The 22,750-nt window shown below is 36.2% G+C and overlaps 3 protein-coding genes and 1 pseudogene across 3 annotated transcripts; 1 reads left to right on the top strand and 3 right to left on the bottom strand.

The window, feature by feature from the left end:
- Window positions 1-1,343: 1,343 nt before the first annotated feature.
- LOC114746960 (non-specific lipid-transfer protein 3-like) lies at window positions 1,344-1,850 on the top strand. The gene is made up of 2 exons (XM_028935238.1): window positions 1,344-1,723; window positions 1,829-1,850. Exons 1-2 carry the CDS (start codon window positions 1,344-1,346, stop codon window positions 1,848-1,850), a joined length of 402 nt encoding a protein of 133 aa, XP_028791071.1.
- Window positions 1,851-2,350: 500 nt separating this feature from the next.
- Window positions 2,351-8,433, bottom strand: LOC114746969 (cyclic nucleotide-gated ion channel 1-like). Its single transcript, XM_028935247.1, has 9 exons — window positions 8,133-8,433; window positions 7,400-7,516; window positions 5,704-6,277; window positions 4,970-5,170; window positions 4,583-4,875; window positions 4,290-4,401; window positions 3,517-3,753; window positions 2,990-3,384; window positions 2,351-2,879 (listed from the first exon to the last, which is right to left on the bottom strand). Exons 2-9 carry the CDS (start codon window positions 7,429-7,431, stop codon window positions 2,573-2,575), a joined length of 2,151 nt encoding a protein of 716 aa, XP_028791080.1. The 5' UTR covers window positions 7,432-7,516; window positions 8,133-8,433; the 3' UTR covers window positions 2,351-2,572.
- Window positions 8,434-11,970: 3,537 nt separating this feature from the next.
- Window positions 11,971-15,853, bottom strand: LOC114746970 (cyclic nucleotide-gated ion channel 1-like; annotated as a pseudogene).
- A 2,222-nt stretch (window positions 15,854-18,075) lies between these two features.
- LOC114746973 (uncharacterized) lies at window positions 18,076-22,514 on the bottom strand. The gene is made up of 8 exons (XM_028935249.1): window positions 22,374-22,514; window positions 21,666-21,818; window positions 21,384-21,489; window positions 20,890-21,072; window positions 20,145-20,310; window positions 19,491-19,804; window positions 18,888-18,980; window positions 18,076-18,492 (listed from the first exon to the last, which is right to left on the bottom strand). The coding sequence occupies exons 1-8, from the start codon at window positions 22,386-22,388 to the stop codon at window positions 18,431-18,433; spliced, it is 1,092 nt and encodes a 363-aa protein (XP_028791082.1). The 5' UTR covers window positions 22,389-22,514; the 3' UTR covers window positions 18,076-18,430.
- Between the last annotated feature and the right edge of the window lie 236 nt (window positions 22,515-22,750).

Here is a 22,750-nt window from a genome sequence, read left to right as displayed (position 1 = left end):
GGTGATTTTGTAGAACCTATAAGGAACCTAGGAATGGCACCATACGACCCAAATACAAAAGATTTGCAAGTAAATCATGACATGGGCATGTGGAAGGTGAATTTCATCAGATATACATGTCCAATGTGAGTGCATGCGTTCTTGAATTTGGTCCTTTTTTTGGTCCCTTAGCATAATCTATACGTAATCTTTTCCCGGAAAAAAAAAATGGGATTCACTTTAATATGGCACCTCTCAATTCGCTCTTTTATTTCTGTATGAGGTGTTGAGAAAAAACGGAATATCCTTATCGTTATATGGTTTTGTGTAGGTTGATGGTGGGTTTCGCATCCTGCCACAATCTAAGTCTAACGTTGATCGTAGTGTGCTCCAATAAGTAATTCCTCGTGTTCGTAATTTTTTCCCAAAAAAAAAAAAAATCTTTTTGCTCATTTTTCCATGGCCTAACAATTCATGTTTTCTTTCTCCCTTATGAGTCATAACCCTGTCGCATTTGATCAACTCTGGCTACCGGTCAATCTTGCTTTCTGAATTACACTTACCAAAGCATACAATTTTGGATGAGTATCATTTTCTTCCGAAAACAGTTATCTGAATTTTAGATGTTGTGTTCTTTTCACCATAGAAGTTATATATAGCGGACAATTCGGAATTATTATTTTAAAAGATAAAATGAAGATAAAGATGAGTAAAAAATCTGTTTTTATTTTAACTAAACAAGTCAATTTTAGTAATATAAAAGAAGTATTACAGTCACTGGAAGTTAAAAAATAAAAAGGAAAAACAAAAAATCGATGATAAACTTAACGAACACTATCCAAACAAGGCCTTGTATAAGAAGATAAAAAGATGGTAACATGAGGCAACCTTGAGGTGCGAGGGCACATCCTCTTTGGCAAGAAAATATTTTTGTTTACGAAGGGAGCTTAATAATAATAATAATAATAATAATGATAATAATGATAATAATAATAATGCTGTGAGGAAAAAAAAATTAATCCGCACGTCATATCTCTCTAGCTTTACGTCATTTTTAATCAGCTCCCTCCAGCAATTATATTGCAGGAACATCATCAGAAAACTGAGTTCCGCGGAAGCAAGTCACTGAACTTTTCACACAAAACACCAAAACAAATACACCGTCACTCCGAAATGAGGCCGATGCAATTCCTCAATTTGAGTTCCCAGGCTCACCAATTCCCTCTCCCTCTCCCTCCCTCCCTCTCTCTCTCTCTCTCTCTATATATATATATATATATGTTGTTTCCACAATGCATAAAATCATCAAGCGGCGAACTAATTCACTCAAACAGACGTAGTGGTTTCTTCAACTTTGAACGAAAATGGCCGGAGCTTCTTCCACGTTCCAAGTGATGGCAGCCATTATGGTGGCCATTGTCGTGGTGATTTCAAGCTCCGAAGCTCAGGATCATGTGTCGCCGAAGGCGGCAGTTCCATGCAAGCGGCTTACTCTGGCGATTACTCCTTGCCGTCGATACTTAATGGGATCGGAAGCAAAGCCTTCAAGACTTTGCTGCCACGGCGTGAAGAACATTAACGAGGAATTACAGAGCAAAGAAGACCGGATCGATGCATGCAAATGCATGAAACAAGCACTGTCCCTAGTGGGCACATATGATCCTAATCGCATTCCTATGATTCCTAAACACTGTGGCTACTCTTTCGCCCTTCCTGCCATTCGTAAGAACACTGATTGCTCCAGGTATGCCTCTCTCTCTTAGCTTTCTCTCACTATATTTCTTGGATTTCATCATGTTTACTTTACGTAGCAACTTGGAAGATAATAACTTTTCTTTTGCTTATGCAGGGCTGTGGAGGGTGGATTTTAAAAAAAAATTGTATAAATAATTACTCTAAATAAAATAAATGCTCCATGTAACTTGCCTGGTCAACGGAACCTGTGTTGCCAGGTGCTTAACTATCCCCTGAAAGACTTATTATTATGAAATTTTCTATACGTATCAGTATCAGTGTTTTTGTTTTGAGATTACTATCATCTGGTATCAACTACTAATTTATAACTTAAATAATTTAATTTAATCAGTGACATATCCTTAAGAACCATAAATTTACGTACAAATAATCAAATACCATATCATCTAATTCATAAAATTTTGTTTATGACCTGGTTCTGTGTAAAATTTACTATTTAATTGGCATTGATATCAAATTATTAGTCTGCTAGAAAACACAGCACTGCATCTCTCAGGTCTCTTCTTTCTCTGGTTTTCCTTGATTCCAATCTTGTGGGCAATATTTGAAGCACCCGGCCTCAATGCAAACACTTTTCAAGGCAATTTCAAGGAAAGGAGTAAGAGATCAGAAGAGCGAAACTAAGAAAGAAAAATCTCATACACACTTTATTTTTCATACATAATACCCACTACTGCCACCACTTTTAATAGCCTCTTCTCCTAAGATATTTTCTTGCAGTCCAAGCCATCGCAAGTCTTGATAAAAATTTAGCCTCTAAGCAAACCATCAATACGTTTTCACACAACTTTTCTGTTTGACATGTACATTTTCACATTGTAATCACCCTAAACTAAGATTATCCTAAAGATTGCGCGGTGAAATCAGGCTCAGTTGGCTTCTGAGGCAGCAGAGGAAGCAATCTCTGAGGCATTCTGTTGTTTCGTTCCCCCTTCTTTCGCAGCCTGCGTAAGGCATTGGCAGCAAACCTTGATGCATATATGGTGGCACCGAAACTTACAGAAGAACCTTCCTCTTTCGCCAAAGCATCTTGTAGCCTGTTTTCTGCTTCACGTAAAGATTTCTCAATCTTCCTTTTACAGTGGCGACGCCAAGCTACTTGTATGAAACAGGCCGCCCATGTCCTCCATTGCAGGGAATAGTACCTGCACAGACAAAAACCAGTCAACTGAGCTATATATCTTATCAACTCAGAAAAGTAGATAACTGATCGAGGATGTGGACTAGTATAGAAACGTCATGACATAGGCCTTACCTGAAAGTGTGCTGGATGTGTTTGTTGTGAAGGCGTCGAAATTGGGAAGCAACGAGCTTCAAGTCATCAGCCATGAGAGCGAAGGCTTCAACTTCTGATAAAGATTCTACTGTTCTGGTTGAAATGGGAAGATTTGAGGATGAGTTGGGGTCCAAGGCCCATGTTAAAAGCTCCTCCCCACAGAAGTCACCTGCCTTAATAACGAAGGAATTGAAAAAACCAGTTCTTCCACCGTTTGTCGTCATAGTTGCAAGGTTTCCTCGCATAATGAATAGCATTTGATCCACTGGATCTCCTTCGCGAATAATGGCGCTCTTTTCTGTATACAGTACTGGCTTCAGCCTGTCACAAAGTGCATCCAACAATTGCTCATCCATTTTCTCAAACATTGGCACCTGAAACAATCATAAACATATGTTCATACGTCAGGAGAAGAGACATGTAAGCATGTTTAACACACTTATGGAGCCCATAAATGAAATATATGTATCTTCCTTGATGGAGAGATGGCTAAAGATGATACTCACTTTCTTAAGTAAATCCAAGCAAAGATGACGCTTTATGTCTCTTCTGAGATCTTTAGGAAGATTTTGGATTAATGTTTCCTCATCCACTCCCCTGTTTTCTTGCCATTTGTAATGCTCATACCGCCTGATTCTTTCCCTCAAGTGCTCAGGTAGCATACGGTGGGACATCCACCGCTCTGCGTCCCGCCTCTTGATTCTCATTTCTTCAACTCTAACAGTCACAGATTGTAGATATTTCTGCAATCATATTCAACACAAGCCAATAAGTCAAAAACAGGAATTTCAACGTTGCCAATTTTGTAACTTTCAAAATGGTGGAAACCCGGTTCCCAATGGATTATATGGAATCATTAGATTCTTATATTCATTCCTTGCATTCAATATAGGTGCATGAGCCAATAGAAGCTTAATGAAATGGGGGTGTCAATAGACCTCGCCGCTTGAAACATTCAATTTTGTTAGTAAATTACTCTACCTACACCTGCCTCTTTCGGATACAGAGTGTGTGTTTTGTCTACATGAAATTCACCCGATTTTAAACTCCTTTCAATTTGCATAACAAAAAGAAATGTGAGATAAACTTCAATTGCTAATAGGGACATAATGTGATAAAATTTTAGTGAAGAAAATAAAATTTCTTATGCATCAGATGAGCAACATGGACCTGCTTCAAATTACAAATGTTTGCTGTATTGCGTCTCTGGGAAGACAGCTGTGAACTCTGCATTTACTAAATGGTTCAGGCCAGTCTTATAATTCTAATAAATAATCACCTGCATGTTTCCAATGAGCAATGAGAACAAAACCAACCCAAAGATTGCGATGAAGCAAGCAAAGATGATCTCCCCGACATATGTACTTGTCTTGAGATTTTGTCCCAGAGAACTGCAGAGCATAGGACAAAAATGATGGACTTTTAGTATGTTCTTTCCTTCATATAAACGTCACACACATACATGAATCCATAAAAACTTAAAGAGGCCAAAAACTAAGATAAGTATACAGATCTGGAGTTTATAAATGTGGGCCTTGCATGCGATGTCAAGGACATAGATTACTGAACAACCTTACATTGCGCAAACCCCACCAAAAGCAGAAGAAGATCTTTTGAGGAAAATCCGTTGTCGACTCCACCACACGAGATTGTAAAGCGTCGGTAAATATTCCGAAATTGAAGACTCTGGGGTTGTAAATTTTGTCAGGATCCTTGAAGGGACAAGAATTATTGAGACGTGCTATGACATCTGGATTCCGGTATCGACAGCGCATGTGTGTAGACAAATTAGCAATCTTCAATTCTCTGTGCCAGCACCGAAGCTCTGATTCTACTGAAAACAGGTACCAGAAAGCTCCAACCACCTGGCACGCCACATTTACATGGTGATCAAGGAATCTAGCATAATATCGAGTATTATAGAAAAGCTTTTTTTCATAAGCAGTAAAATTAGCTTACATGACTTGCTAGCATATAGAGAAAGAGATTATAAGCAGCGCCGGCCCATGCTGTCTCAGTCAGTATGCCAGAAGTTCTAGTAACTTCTGTGAATAATGGATAGATCCGAAGAAATCTGGGGACATATTGGATTAATATTGCATATTCTAACCAGTCCTTTTCTAGAGATGGAGCTGAACGTCTCATGGCTAAAACAACCGCCTGAATAAGAAAACATCAAAAGTGATAAAACAACAGCAAGTTATGTCTAGCGCATCAAATGAATGGAAAAACGTGACAACAAAATGCTTTTATTTTGCTTCCATGGTACCCAGAATAGGAAAATACCGAGTAGGGCAATAATTCTGAAGCCATCTTTTGAGATGATATCAAAATTTCTGTGACCAGATAATTAGGGGTTTGGTCATTATCACTCTCATTCTTCATATTTAAATGTAATTTCATCGCAAAGTCAGTGGGCCTGTGTTTTGTCTACAGTCCAATAAACTTAATGTAAAGTGTCAAGAGTTATCCTAAGAGACAATCACATGTCTTCGCTTAATAACTTTGGACTTAGAGTGATACTTGACAAAGATAAAGGAATATTTTTTTGCTTATTATTTTCACAGCTTTGAATCCACTAAACTCGTTCTATGAATTTTATCACATGTTTACAAGTCAAAAACGCTCAAGGGTCAAGTGACTTCTAATGATATACAAGGAAGCAGTTCAGAACGAGCAGAAGAGGGAGATACCTGTGGAACTGGAATAATTGACAGGATGTCAATGATGAAGAATGAAGATAGGTATCTTTTTGCAATAGCCTGAGGATCATCAACGAGCTCACCCCTACCAAATACTCGAGAAGAAGGGGCGATAAAGCCCGTTTGAAACTGAAATGTTATGTGGAGAATGTAGAAAAGGTCAAAGAATGTACGAAGGGCACTGGCAGTGATCTGCAATGGTCTATTCATATCAAGGCATTTTCTTTCGTTATCAACAACTGGGCTGTAGAAGAACAGAGGATCCACTGATACTGCCAGTACACATGTGATCACAAATATTTTGTTCCATTTCTGAAGGAAAGACCCCTGTGGATCAAGAATCTTCCTCTTCGAAACTGATTTCTTGGTCGCTGCATCACTTATTGGATGCAAATTTATAGGTTTTCTCAGGGTTCTAATCTTCTCAAGCCTTCTCTGGATTCTTCTTCGAATATTCTTAAACACAGCTCTTACTCTTGGTCCAGCTTTTCTCTGACGATATCCAGCATCAGCAGAATTTGTTATCTCCGCACTGGAAGATGATTCTGAACTCCAGTCCTTAAACCTAGAATGAGATGTAAACATAGTAAGTAGCTTAAACAGCAAGTACCAACAATATGTGAGCATCATCTTCTTCACAGCAATCTGCGATCAAGTTTTAAGCTCTGACAAAAAAACATCAGATCTAGTCTGGGAGATTAAACCGAACTGTTGAGTAATGCATGCTTCAAATCCAAAGCAGACTTGTTCAAATGCAATTAGGGTAGGGCAAGGTTATCACCAAGATAAAGACTACATTGTTATGTTACCTAATCATATGGAAGAAAATAAAAAGAAATGCACTAGGCAAGCCCCCCAAAAAAGAAAAATTTTAGTCCTAGGAAAGAATACTGTCGGGAGACCCAACTCATGAAGGTAAGTAGACAAGTCTTTCATATCTCTTTCATGATTTTAAGTCCACTTATCTTCTATTTAGACCTGTTGCCTCGTAACATAATCAAACGTTAATAATTACCCTACTCAGAACACCATATTTTGTACTGAATGAGGGACCAAATTGCTCTATTTGCTGTCAAGCTCCTCTACATGAAGAGAAACTAGAATCAAAGTTACGAGAAGTTCCTTTCTAAGGTACTACTCGTGCTCAAGTTACAATTCAGTCTTCTCAATGTTAAAAAGATGTTCTGAATTAGTAATTCTAACAAGCATCTGAGCCTGCTTTGAGGACCATCCATGATATCTCTGAGAAACTCAAGTGACCGCTTTGGTGGGAACATCTGATTTTTAAGGCGGTTAATTTTATTTTTACGAAGCTTCGATCCATAGTTGGAATTTTCCTGAAAAATGAACGTTTCATCCAGAAATAGATGACAGAGGAAGTGCAACTGATACAGAGAAAGGCAGCAGAAGCTTCGATCCAGAATTTGCAGCAGAAGTGCAAATGAACATCTGATTTTTAAGGCGGTTAATTTTATTTTTACGAAGCTTCGATCCATAGTTGGAATTTTCCTGAAAAATGAACGTTTCATCCAGAAATAGATGACAGAGGAAGTGCAACTGATACAGAGAAAGGCAGCAGAAAGAAACTGAAATATTCATGTCAAAAAATACCCAAAAAGAGGAAGTAACAGAAATATGTAGAAATGTGTGGGATAAAAATGGTTAAAACCATGACTAACAAACTAACCTCACAATTTTTTGTCCCTTGGCATCCATCATTAGCCCTCTTATTCAGCCAGAGAGAAAATCTAAGCTATAGAAAGAGAAGCAATTTATTGAGTACAGAACAAGATTCAGGTCGGGCCTGCAAAATCCAACTTTAATTACGAATCACATCATCAAAAAAATTCAGGGTATTGCACACGAAATTGACCCAAAAAAAGCTGGAATGTTAAAAATATATATATATTTTAAGTTAAGAGTCACAGTACACTTGCACAGTTGGCAAAACTTAACTACTGAGTCAATGAAGTCAATCTACTAAGTCAAGTACTAATCACATGAGACACGCCAATTTATGGAGAGAAAAAGGACGGAGAAAGATTGAAAACTAACTAGGACTATTCACTGATGCAGAAGAAACCAAGATAAAGAAAACATGAATCACGTTGCATCACTCAGTAAAATACAATTGAATATGAACAAGCAAGAAACTTCCAACCTAAAAGATTTAACCGGGGCATTTTCACATCAAGTAGAACTTCATGGAAGTTTCTCGTACCAAACATGCGTGCATGATCACTACAGAAGATAAGATAGAAGATAACCGCAAGGCTACACATGGATTTGTGTCTGGCTTCTAAGGAAGTACAGAAAGGTAAAAACTTTGTTGAATGTATTTTCAGCTTTTTCTTGGGTAAAACAAGATTACAATAAAAGGAAAAAACTTGCAAAAAGTTGAAGGAAAAAGAAACACCAACCACGAACATGTGTTGATGGTTTCAAACCGCGTAAAAGGCTTTCTTTCCCAAGGCCCTTGTCATTTTTCCTTCCCTTTCTTGGGAATCAAACCAGAGGGAAAGCACGGAGCAGAGAAGCCAGAAAGACTTAGAAATGTTACATCACAAGCTTCAGAATAGTTTGTTGAACTCGAGAGAAAATCGGAGGAGAAGCGTTCAGAGATGTCTGAGGCTGAGCTTTGCAGAGCAGAGAGAGTATGTGAATGTGATAGCCGTTTTGCGGTTGCAAGAAAGACTAAGAAGCAGAGTCCACGCAAGAGTCTGGTAAGGAAGATTCATTTATTTAAGCATGCTTTTAAAAATGATTTTAAGTAAATATATGATTATGTTTCAGAAAAAGCCAAACACCCCCCAAGTTAGCCTTTACGAGTCCCAAAAATAGAAAATAGGTAGCTCCCATATATTAAAATCAGTGCCGCTGTCCATGTGGATGTGGGACCACCAAAATTTATCTCCTCCTACAGCATTTACACAAAGCTTTTTACTTTTGGCAAAAGGCAATATGAAATCCTGTTTAGATTTTATATTTAAAATCGGTGATAGTATATTAGTAAAATTTAAAAAATTAAGAAAATTTTTCCCCATTGGATAAAAATAGCCTCATCTTTTTGCATTTTGTCATCCTAACTAATTATTTGGCGCATGGGGAACCGAGGGATTTTAGGACAAGGAAATTATTTCTTATCGCTGTGTTTGGTACGGGGTTTTCGGAAGGGAGGGAAGGGAAGTTGCTCCCCTCCCCTTATTTGGTTGGTGTAATTTTTTAGGAGGGGAGGAGAGCCCCTCCCCTCCCCTCGTTTGGTTAAGATGTTTTTTAAAGAGGGGAGGGGTTCTTCTCCTCTCTCCTTCCCTTCTAGCCTTCCCTCCAAAAGTGGGGTTTTTTGGAGGGGAGGTGAGAGATAATATTTTAATTCCTTATGTACTCTTTTGATTTGTTAACCTCTAATCAGTCGTAAACATTTCTATATAAAAGAGTTCTTTTAAGCATCTAACAAGAGGTTATTAAAATAATTGTCTCCAAAATTAGTGAGCATTTGTAAACCTTTTTTTTTTCTCTGGTATTTTCTTTCATCTTCAAGGTCTTTTCTCTGATTGAAATCTATTACTTATGATTTTTTATCTTGATATTCTATAAGTGTGTGACTGTGTCTTGTAAATCAAAATTGGTAAATTGTATTATATATATAGTTATATCTTAACAAAATAAAAAAGTGAGAAAATTCATTTAAATTTTATAAGGTTAAAATAGTCAATTTTTTATTAGAACAAAATAAGGTATTATTAAAATTGCTCCCTTCTCTCCCCTCTAATCTATTTAAACAGGAGATTATTAAAATCCCTCCCTCCCCTCCCCTTTGTAACTACCCTCCCCTGTCATCCCCTTCCTTCTCCTTCCCTCGATTAAAATCCCTCCCTTCTCCTTCCCTCGATTAAAATCCCTCCCTTCTCCTTCCTTCCGTCAAGCCAAACACAGCGTATATTTCACGTTTTTATACGAGTATTAGAGTTCAAAAAACAGTGAAATATAACATTTGTTCACTTATATATAGCAAAGTAAATTACAACACTGGAACGCATTATTTCAATTTCTTTTTTCTGCCTTTCTTCTTCTTCTTGCTTTTTGCTGTGCAATCTCTTAAATATGTGGTCACTGGCTTACCACCCCTCTCTCTCCCTCTCTCTCAGTTTGTTAAATTATTGATGATTGATGATTGATGAATGAGCCTTGATTGATTGATGTTGGATGCTTTCCAAAAAGTGTCATCCAATTTTTCTAATAACGCACATTTCTTTTGTTACTTAGCTTGATTATTTTGATCTCAATTATTGATTAAATTAGCTGCATACATGAAGACCTATCATAAAAGCATACATCCCTATTTGATTACTTTAGTATGTGATGCAAAACAGTAAAGCAAATAAAAAAACATTTAATGAAGAAATAAAATCCTTTCCAACAAATAAAAAAGTAATTTAAAGTAAACTTCTTTTAGTGAAAAGAAAGGGAGAAATGGATGGTGGTGGGGCATAATGAAGGGCAAAAAAATCTTTATCTTTCGTATAAAGAAGCCATGCGCAATTTGTTTGTCAAGTCTTTTCTCTCTTGCCTGCCTCCATTAATTAATTAGAAGGTAGGGTAAGGTGTTGAATCTGGTTGGCGCAAGGGAGTTTAACACACACAAAAAAAAGGAGTGAAAATGGGATGGTATTAAATAGGAGAAATAACAAGTAAACGGACCCATAGGATTTTACAAAACACGCCTTATATTTGAATATCTATAGTCCTCATTAAACAATTTAATATTTAATTTAGTCCCTTTTAAATGAAAAAAATCTTTAATTTAATCTTATGTCTCATAATTTTCTTCTACGCGTTTTGGTCAACATCTTTCTATTTTTCATTGACTTTACCATATGTATTATCCATAATGATATTTTTTTCAATCCCAATCAAGTTGTCCATTGGCCTTAATCATATTCGCAATCACGTAAAAATCACCAGCAACCATCACATTATGAAATTATATATAAGTTTCCTTTAATATATACAAAGCTTTCTCATCCTACTAGGCTTTATTAGCTAATTAATTAGATCACTTTCCCCCTTAGCTTATTCATTGCAATCTGTAGAACAAATACTAAATAATATTTTCCCAAATATTTTATTGAAATATATGGAGAAATAATAAATAAATAAAAATAAAGTCGTGCATAACTTCATAAAATATGTAGAGAAAAATCAGGAAAAAAAATGAAATATTGCTGAAAGTAAAAAATAAAGGGAAAATGATAATAAAATACCACTTGAATTCCAAAAAGATAAATAAGGGACCTGAATAAGCAAAATGACAAAGAAGGTATCAGGTACCAATATGGGATTTTGATTTTGAATTTTACAAAACATATAGTGGGATTTACAACTTTCATAGTGAGAGTTACTACTTCGTCAATGGGTTTTACAACCTGTTTTGAAGGGCCGAGCAAGTTTTGCCTAATTTTACAAACACATAGTGGGATTTACAACTTTCATAATGAGAATTACTACTTGGTCAATAGCTTTTGCAACCTGTTTTGAGGGGTTAGGCAACTTTTCTGTAAAAAACAATACAATTCCACGCTAAATTTTACAAAACACATAGTGGGATTTACAACTTTCATAGTGAGAGTTACTACTTTGTCAATGGGTTTTGCAACATGTTTTGACATCAAAAATCAAAATTCCAGATTAGTACCCAGTGCCCTATTTGTCATTTTGCTTATTCAGGTCCCTTATTTGTCTTTTTAGAATTCAAGTGGTATTTTATTGTCATTTTTCCAGAAATAAAACACGCGCGAGATTTATGGATAGCAGTATGTCACTTTAAGTACATTCTGGATCCTCATGTGGTAGTCATAACAACCATGAGTATTATCGTTACGATACAATCTAGACCATTTAAAATTTGATATGAATTACTTATATTTAAAAGTTTTAATTTATAAATTTTTATAATTTTATTTTTTAAAGAAGCATTAATTGTAAAGTTATCTTTATTTTAAATTACATATCTATCAAAATAAAAACTTATTTAAAATATATAAATTATTTAAATTAAATCTAAGCCATTCAAAATCAATCAGAATTGGTTTAGATTAAAATGAGCAGTGATAAGTCTTACGTTGAATAACCCATGATTGGTCCCATGCTACAGGTGGTGTCCATTGTCTCTTTCTCCCTCTTCTCATGAAGAAAGGAGCAAATCTAAGCCAAAATTAATGCACCGTCTATTACTTGTAGGATGCAAGCAAAGAATAGGAAAGCGTCCCTAATGAATTTTCTGAAACAGAAAGCTTTAAATGGTCATGCACAAATCTGTACGTAATTGTCACCCGAATTCTGCAACAAGCTAGCTAAGCACACAGGCACATACACTTGCCAGGTCCAAGTGAAGCGAAGCGCACCCATTGGAGGCATTGTGTGTGTGTGTGTGTGTGTGATGCTAGTTTATCAGTATTGCATTCCTAAATTATTTTCGAGGTACGCCGTCACATCGGCTGCATGGCTCACCATTTGGGCTTCTTCAATCGCTGTGCAGTGGCGGGGAACCTGGATGCTAAGCCATGTTCATTATCTGCAAAAGCTTCTGATTTCTCAATCATCGCGACATATCGACGCCAAGCTGCTTGTATGAAACAGGCAGCCCATATCCTCCATTGCCAGGAATAGAACCTGGAGAGACAAAGAACAGTGAATCGTATATCTTATCAATTTAACATCTCTGCCATGCATAACTGGCTCTGTTTTCCATGGACTGTACTTAGCTCAATGTAAAATAAGTTTGGATTTAAACCTATCATTTGAGCCCACTGTGTTAAATTCAATATGATTTCTCTGCAAATTGTGTTCTTCACTGCACTAATATTCCACAGAGAAGGAGATAAACACATCATCAAGGATATAAACGAGCAGAAACCTGAAAATATGCTTGATATCTTCTTTGACAAGGCGTCGACTCTGGGAAACAACGAGCTTCAAGTCATTAGCCGTCAGAGCGTAGGCTTCAACTTCTGATATACATTCTACTCTTCTGGTTGAAAGAGGAAGATCTGAGGATGACTCCGGGTCCAAGGCCCACGCTAAAAGCTCCTCTCCGCAGAAGTCACCTTCCCCGATAAAGGAGGCGTTGATAAGACCAGGTCTTCCACCATAATTTGTTGGTATCACAGAATTAAGTTTTCCTCGCGTGACGAAGAGCATTTCATCGATTGAATCTCCTTGGTGAACAATACAGCTATTCGCTGCATACAGTAGTAGCTTCAGCCTATCACAAAGTGCATCCAGCAGCTTCTCGTCCATTAATTTGTCAAACACTAGCACCTGAAGGACATGTTCATATGTTGGAGAAAGTCAGCCATGAAGACACACGTAAGCATGTTAAACACTCTTATATGAAGCCCACGAATGAAATTTTATATAAATAATGCATCTTCCTCGACGGAGAGATGTTTAAAGAGGATACCCACTTTCGTAAGTAAAGGCCAGCAAAGGTGACGCTTTATGTCCCTTCTGAGATGTTTAGGAAAATTTCTCATTAACATTTCCTCATCCAAACCCTCATGGTGTTGCCATTTGCAATGTTCATATCGTCTAATTCTGTACTTCAAGTTCTCTGGTAGCTTGCGCTTGGACATCCATTTCTCTATATTCTGTCTGTTCACTCTCATTTCTTCAGCTCTAACAGCTGTAGATTGCATGGATTGTAGATATTTCTGTAATATATACAGCTCAAGAATTTATTCAATGTAAGAGTTTAAACACTACTAATTACCATATTTATCGCTTCCATATGGATAAGTTTCTGTAATGCAATCGAAGAAACTAGCAAATAACATCTATTATCACCTGTATGTTTCCAATGAGTAGCGCGAATAAAATCAACCCGAAGATGGCAATGAAGATAGTGAAGAATATTTCCTCAATGAATGTGCTGGTCTTGAGGTCTTGGCCGAGAGAACTGCAGAATATATATGCATGGAAAAAGGGTTTATGGCTTTTGGTATGTTTTCCTTCACTCTGATATTACAAGCATTAATATTTTTTTCTTTTAACCAGAACAAGCATTATTAAAGAAGTTATACATTTTCATGGAATATAAACTGTGAACCTTGAGAATTTGGGGATGGAAGAACAAATTAAACAAGTCTATATATACACCAACCTCAAATTGCGCAAACCCCAGCAAAAGCAGTAGAAGATCTTTTGAGGAAAATTGGTTGTGATTCCACCACCCGAGATCTCAGGGCGTCGATAAATATTCCAAAATTGAAGACTCTTGGGTCGTCAATGTCATCAGGATTTCTAAAGGGGCAAGAACTAACAAGAAGTGAGAGGACAGTTGAGTTCTGGTGTCCACCTCTCATGTATATAGTTGCAGACAGATTAGCATTGTTCAACTCTTGCCTCCAACATCGAATCTCTGACTCTACTGAAAGCAAGTACCAGACAGAGCCAGCCACCTGACATATATATGACCAATTTACATTTGAAATAACTTAGAAATCAATATCTAATTATATGGATAATTTATTCATAAGGAATAAAAATCAGCTTACATGGCTTGCAAGCTATAGAGAAGGAGATTGTAAGCAGCAGCAGCCCGTCCTTTCACAGTAAGTATGCCAGCAGTTCTAGATACTTCTCTGAAGAATGGACACATCCGAACAATTCTTGGCACATACTGGATTAATACTATATACTTTAAAAATTCCTTTTCTATCCGTGGAACCGATGACGAATTCATTCTTGGAATGATAACTAAAATAAACACCTGATTAAAAAAACAAAAAGTCAGAGTTGTTATTGAATCCCCAGTAAATTTTGTATTGCATCATCTTCTTTTGCCTCTTTTTTTGCTTCAAATTCAATTCATTGGAAATCTAACATCTACAGCATTTCAACTCAGCCTCTCAACTCGTCAATCTCAACTTCATGCACGGGTCTCCGTTATGGAGAGCGACATATGGGCTAAAGGAAGTAAACTAGAATGTTTTGAGTTTTGGCTTGACCGTTGGAAGGGCTTGAAAGGGGAAAAATTTAGGGTACAAAGTGAAATTCCATAACGTTGAGGGGTTGAAATGAAATTGTGAAAAATTGAGGGCTAAACTACAATTATAGAGAAGTTTAGGGACAAAGTATAACTAAAAAGAAATATGACCATGTAAATGATGCGGCAGAACTTAAACCATGCCAGATGTTGGATGGGATTTGAGGCAATTTATGACCATGCAAATGAGTGCAATTTCTTCTAGAAAATTATGAGGCAAACCAGTCCACCTAAATGGTGGAGGGCTACTGATATTGTTACGAAAATTACAAGAGTTCCAGAAAAAAAATAGTGGGTTCTTTCCTAACTAAAGTAATTCTTAGGGATTTGAAAATGGAGGATTTTTTTCATAGGCCTTTTTAAGGATAATTCTATTTGAGAGACTGCATTTAGTAGAAGGATTTTAACTGGGAGCTGTTATGGATTGGATGGACATCATTTTTGTTTTCTCTGGGCATTGAACCCACTAAGCAGAGTGCTTTATAACATGATCAGAGTGGTAGAGAATATGTGCGCGGAAGAGAGTAAATGAGAGTGGAGAGGGAGATACCTGGGGAAGTGGAATAATTGATAGCATGTCAATAATGAATTTTGATGACAATAAGTATTTTTTGCGACAGCGTGAAGATCATCAACGAGCACACCGCGACGAAACAGTCGGGAAGAAGGGCCAATAAAGCCAGCTCGAAACTGAAGCAGTAGGTGAAGAATGATGTAGAACAGATCAAGGAATGTGCAAAGTGCACAAGTTATAATCTTGGAGGCTCTGTGCAAAACAAGGCATTTCCTCTTGGCATCAATTTCTGGGATATAAAACATCATCGGATCCACAAGCAGTGCCATTACACTTGTCACTAGTACTATTTTGTTGCAGCCGTGAGGTCTCATTTCTCTGCTTAAATTCCTTCTGAAAGCCTCTGACTTTTACTTCGTCCGTACACTTTGTTCACTGATCAAAGCTAAAAGACGATTCCACACTTTACTATATGCTTCCACCCCGCAAACACTTATTTTATCGAGTCGGTTGAATGAAAATTCAGATGACCAACAACTATCTCTCTTACCTCCTCCTTTGATATTTGTTTCTTATCTTCATGCCTTCCCTTTGGTCGTCTGCACGTAGGGTGGCAAATCAAACACAACACAGTCACTTTCATCTTCAATGTAACAAGATGGTTTGTTTATGAAGTCATTCTTTTAACGTCTTTTTAAATAAGTTCTCGAAGTCTTTTTATAATCTCGTACCCAGGAATAATGACTTCGATGATGCAGGGGGGAAAAAAGGAATCTTTAAAAACCGGCAAAATACTAATTGTTAACATAAATTTTGTCTGTTGAACATAGAGCAAGTTTATAACCCGAGTCCCTCACAGAAGTTGGAGTAATCATTAATAATATATCTATAAAAATTTTGAAAGACAAGAATGGATGGAAATTAAGATGGGATGAAAACAGGGGACTTGAAGTACGAAGTAACCCTGGTCCTTATATTTGCTATGTATGGTGAGAAGGGGCCAAAGAAGGGAAACAAACAAGAAGATAAGAAGGGGGTAAAACGGGAAAGGCGTGATTGACCTCAGACATTCCGAAGATCCATGAATTTTGCTTCTATTTCTGAGGAATCAAAAACAGAGGGAAGCCTCAGAGCCGAGAGGAAAGGAGAGACCTGAGAATGTTTTGCTGTGTGTAAGTGTGCTCTTTTGTTTTGTCGGTGATCAATGATTAATGGAGTGTTTTAAAAGTATTTTTATGATTTAGGAAATAAATACGTGAAAAATTTTGTTTTGTTTTATGAAAAAATATTTTTTAAAAATACTCTTGTGAATTGCCTTAATGATTTGTGTTGGAAGATGAATTTTACTTTCTAAAGTTTCAAAAGCAATGATTTAGCCTTAATGATTTATGCTTTAAAAGGCTATGATTTTATAATAATGATCTGAGTGGAGGCTGAGGCTCTGACGCTTAACAACCCAAATAACTTGGAAAACCATTCAGAGGGTGCTGGTTACGGTCTATTTTGTCATTTTTGTTCATATCATTTTTAGTGTTTAGAATTTGATTTTACTTTAATTTTGGTCTATAAAATTTAAAACCAATAATTTTAGTATATAAAATTTGAAATCTTTGTGGTTTTTGATTCATAAAATTTAAAATAAATGAATTTGATTCTTAAAATTTTTTTTTTTTTATTCTTGTTTCATAGACCAAATTCTTAAACCGGTTAAATTTCAGAAATCAAAATTACTGGTTAAAGAAGTCAAAATCAAAATCAAGTCAAATATCAAAATTCAGTTTCAAATTTCAAAAATCAAAAACTAAAATAACTTCAAATTTCAAGGATTAAAAATCCTATTAATCCTACATTTTTTCTAAAGCTTCTTTTTTTGCTACCGCGGGTTTGACGCAATCGATCGGATCATATAGATATCCCTTCAACACAACATAGGTCATCGAAAAGATCTCGAAAACCCAAAAAAAAAGACCTAGATACTTAATCAACCACAAATATTTAATATTTTTTTATAAAATGGAATTAGAACAAGCTGATTTTAAAAGTGTCTTTATAGAATAAATAATATAGAAAGAAATCTCCATCTCTTTATAATTTTCTTCACACACATTTCTGTCAACGTCACGCAAAGCACGAGAAGGATGATCTCGCAGGCCACGCCACATCCATCCATGGCTTCTTTTCTTTCTTTTTCTTTTTGGCTTTTTTTTCTCTTTTTTTTTTTTGGGTAAAATGAAAGAGATCAGATATGGTACAATTAATAAAGAAATTAAGAAACCAGAGATCGTTTGCATTTAAATCCTTTAAAATTAATTTTCTAATTAATGTGCTTAATCAAGTTGTCCAATAATTGCCCCCATCCTTGTATAATATTCACAATCACAGTAGAATCCATAGCAACCACCCCATTGTGAAATTAATTATAGATAGGCTAATTTATCATGAATCAAACACATGAAGCAAACTTAGTTAAGAATAGTTTATTATTTATCTTTTGTTCTCAAAGAAAAATAATATCAAAACCGAGAATAAAATATTTTAAAATTATACAATTACTTATTATTTTCACATAGTGTGAAGAGATCAATTTGGTTGGCAAAAGAAAAAGAGAACAATTTGAAATTATAAATTAAAAGGGTCTTTATAGCGATTGTAAAATCAACTTTGTAGTTTTTACGTTCGATATATCTAAAAAATCATATATAATTAATTAATATTCTCTTTAAAAAATGTTTAATCAGCCTTCAGGCAGCAACAGTCACAACCAAAGAAATGAACTGTGCTTCATCTCCAAATAAAAGAATCAATCTCCACCGAAGAACAAATGCTGCACTTCAATTCATTTCATTAATGTGTCAGGGGAAATTCTGGAGTACAAACCCACCAACCTCTGCACTGCCATTAATTCAATCCCAACCAATATGCATCCAAATTCATCAATTCCGTCCTAAAATGAGCCCTTAACTCTTCCAAACAATAGGTCTCTCAAATGAATACAGAAGAATACAACTACCCAGTAGCAATGAAATTTTCTATCTGCAGGATGATAGTGAAGGGCAGTTTGCCCACACTTTAATGACAGCAAATAAACTGAATGACATTTATTCGCCCAATTTACCTAACCTAACAATTATCATGCGAAGCACAAGTTGTCTTTCCTTCATCTACGACTTCTGCTCGTCTGACTGAGAGCACTGCGGCTCAGAACTAACAAGAAAGTCATCAACTGAAATAAAAACAAAGCTGTCATTGGTACAAGTTACAATCAAAGCTCGGACCACAGCCAGAGGAAGTAAAAGGCAAGTTTACAAATTGATTCAAGCATATTTCCTTTCCAGAAAGTAGATGTTTGTCATCATCAGGTTTTTACTTCATTACTAACTATCTGGCTTTAAATATTTGATTTCTTTCCCCCATTTTCTCCTCGAGATATTCATTCTATATGTTTTTAGGTCCTCTTTTGATGTGTTTCATTATAGAAAGTTCGATTTCATTCTGATGCATAAGTACCTAGTTCTTAGCGTGTCATGTGAATTTAGTATGCCTATTATTTTTCACCAAAATGATTACACTCAGGACATGTAAAACGACCAAGGAATTCACACACACACAAGCACTTACCATTATTTATATCTTGATCTGGAGATTCAAGCAACATATCTGAATCAGACGGCAAAAATGGCGAACCAGGATAGTTACCAAGGGCTCCCAGATCTGCAAAGAATTCAAGATAATTGATGAAGAAAACATAAGGATGTCCAATTTGTCCAAATTAAGCGGACTTTTACCAATACTGTTAGCTCCCCTGACCACATGAAGCAATTCATTTACGTATGAAGTGATGAAACATTGATTTACTAGAATTCATAGCACTGAAATGAAATTATTGATAACTAATGGGGGAAAAACACACACACACACACACACACACACAAAAAGAAAGAAAGAAATCATTGATAACACCAGTTCCCCCCATATTGACATGAAAGCTTGGTGCTTCCACTTGCAAGACATCACTGCATCTTTACGAAGGTATTGCTTGTTTCCAAATTCCAACAGCTTCAACTCTGTCACAAGTATCTAGAGTACTGCTGGTGTGCCATGATATAATAGAACAATGCAAGTTGTACATTTGAAACACTACATTCCTGGACGAGCTCTGTGATTAAGTTGAACTAAATTAAATACATAAAAATGAATTGCACAAGGTCAATAACACAATACCTCCCAAATTAGACAAATCGGCAGTTAGATCAGATAGGCTAAAATTCCATGGAATTTGCTCAAGCGATCTGGAAATTGCTGCGTTTCCATCTGCTGCAAGTTGCAGTCCTGCTGAACTGGCTACTTCAGATGCAAAGGCTGTATCCAGAGCTGATGCATCTGTGTTTATTCCTGATAAATCTGATGTAGTAAAGGGGAAACGACCACTGGATGCTACTGACGTAGGACTCACTGCCATTTCTGACATTGACGACATTGAGTTAATTGATGGAATAACAGGAGCCATATCAGGAGCACTGTGGTCCATCACCATACTTCAACAATGACAAAAGCAGCTACCATTAGCAGATTTTCTATCAAGCAAAATACTTAAACAGATCAAAACAAAGAAGTAACTTAGCATTCCAGTTTTCAACTTTAGTATTTATAGGCATGACAACCATGCTAATAAATAGTAATAGCACATTGATCAAAGCAGTAGTAACTTTTAAACAATGCAAAACCCAATCAAAAATTTCAGACTGAATACAAAAAACCAGTCATCCTAAATCATCTAGAGAACGCCTAAAATGCCAAAATAACAGAGCACTTATAGTACTCTTGTCCAATAAATTTCAAATGGAAAAAACGGTATGTAGTTGGATAGGTTCTCACTCATTTCCAGAATTCATCTGAATGGAATTAAAATTGCTTGCAGCAGGGACTCCATTAACCACATGACAACTTGACATTCCAGAACCCATGGAGTCAAGATGTGGTTGACCTGTTGCCATATTGGGAGGTTGCTGTAACACTGGGTAGCCCATAGGCAGGTTGTTGACTGCACTGCAAACAAGTGGTATTATAGAATGGTGGGGTGTAAGGGAAAATTGAGAACAGAAGAACTGAAGTTAACACGTAAGAATTATCTAGTTCATCTTATTTTACAGCATATATGATGCTTATTCACTGATTCAGCAACTGAAGTGTGAAGTATTAGCAAAACATTTAAAAAAGATTTTTAGTTCAAGGAAGTTTTCCAAGCATTAATTTGGCAACATAAATCCTCACGGGTCAACTAATGTCAATCTCCAATTCGAACCAAGATCTTTTTGAATAGTGGATACACTGCAAGCAGGGACTTGGATATATTGATGATATCATAAGCCATGAAATTTAGTTGGGCAGGATAAACTTCCATAAACCCTATATATTTGCTCAGTATTTGTTCTTTTCCATTCTCAAAAGCCATGATTACCCATAAGAAATATGAACAGATTCAAGTTGTTGGCTAGGATGTTGATGTTATATGAATAACAAATTTTAAAAAACTGAGATGTAAGCGCCACTCATCACAATTCACTGTTTGGTTTGCAATATGCGAAGTGGATTAACTCCATTAATCTGAAGCAAGATTTACCAGGCATTGGATGAATTCCATTCTGAATCGGAGCCAATGGAACCTTTGGAGCCATGGAATGCTTCATCAGATGGTACTGATTCTCAAGCAAATGATTGAAGAGGAGTATTTGCTTTTTCAACTTTAATCTTATATAATAGGCCCTAAAGAAATCAGCATTCTCTTCCTCCAACTTCTGCCACACTGAATTAACATAAAGAATGAATCCAAGTACAATTGGAGATGTAGCTGCCAAAAAGTATAATTTTGGACATAAAGAAGGAAAGGAAAATAGCAATAACGACCAAGAACATAATTTTCAAGCGCAATTTGTCCATTGAAGTAGATTGATTTCCATATCATTGACACATAAATGAGAGGGAACCAAATAAAAGGAAAGAAGGAAAAAAAACATCAATTATGATGATAAATTTCAATAAATAATATACTATAGATATTACTATTAACTAGAATTGCAACATTTGATAGTGTGACAGCTACTTCAGGGTGCTTACCCAGAGTTGTAAATCCAGGATCTATCTTTGCTCGAGTCAAGAGTGTTTTAACCACTTCATCTTTATTCATATATAATTGTAGACACCTTTCTATTAAATTCTGGACCTACAGAGGTAGTTTCAACAATTAATCAACTTGGAAAAGAAACTGAACAGTTAAGGAGAGCATCTATAAAATATCCCTGTAGAAAGGAACAATAGGAAAAGAAAGAAAGAAGCATGTGGAAATTCTCATAATAAAAGAAAACTAATCAAATGTTTATAAACAGTGGATTGTCTTACAAGCTCAATATCCTGTCGTGAAACCTTTTTGCTGTCATTGCCTGAAGCAGATGCTGAACCAGAGTCCGTAACGGGAGCATCAGATGTATCATTGTTTTGTTGTTCATTTTGTGACTCATGAGACACATGAGTTAAGGGTTCTTCTTTTGGGCTCTGCAATTGCATAAAACTCACATTTAGCTTAACTATAAAATCCACAGGCAGCAATAAGCATTCACCTAGAGAATCAAGCAGCCAACATATCGCCGCCAATTTAGAGAACAGTGGAAATGTGCTTATGATACTGGATGCAAAGGGCTAAAAGTTTGTGAATTTCCTAATTCTTAGAGCATTCAGATGTCCATGCTAGTTTTCTTTACAAAGATGTGTCAATAAACAAACTATACATACATGGGAACTTGTGTGCTTTGCAGGGACATAAATGAAACTCCACAGTTCCTTTGATTTTCACAAACAGGTGAACAATTGCACCATAATAACTTGATAATATCTTCCCACTAATGTCTTTGCTGTTGTCATTTCATCTTCAGATAATCTAAGGAGAAGAGATGTTTTGATTGACCAAAGAAGATAATACCCTTATGGAAAATTTGTCCCAACGTCACATGTGGTAGACCGAAAAATTTGATGACAAGTGTATGACGATCATTCTAAATAAGCAAAAAGATTACATAACAATAAAAGGAGTATGACGACTGACGAGAGAACCTGTGAGTTCTTCATTTCAGTTGGAAGAAGGATGGCCACATGTCTTCATTTCAGTTGGAAGAAGGCTGGCCACATGCCTTTGGGAGGAATTTAAATTATTCACCAACTGCCACACTTTGAAGGCAACATATTTGTAAATGTCTACAAGACCTTCAAATTACAGTAGTTTTTACCTGGAAAAAGAAGAATAATGATTGAATTCCATGATAAATCGCTTATCATCCTTGAACCCAACAAACACTTCTGATGGAAATCCAAATCCATCCTAAAAGTATCCTAAAAAATAGTTCCCGGTACAATATACAGAATCGCTACTAAACCACGGAGATATTCATATGGTAAATTATATATCCCATGGTAGTATCTAGTTTTTTTTC

This window comes from Neltuma alba, unplaced genomic scaffold (assembly GCF_004799145.2).
Source record: "Neltuma alba isolate B1F8T4 unplaced genomic scaffold, ASM479914v2 tig00005159_pilon, whole genome shotgun sequence".
Lineage (NCBI taxonomy): Eukaryota > Viridiplantae > Streptophyta > Magnoliopsida > Fabales > Fabaceae > Neltuma > Neltuma alba.
Note: the sequence above shows the minus strand (reverse complement) of the source record. Positions and strands in the feature narration are given on the sequence as shown.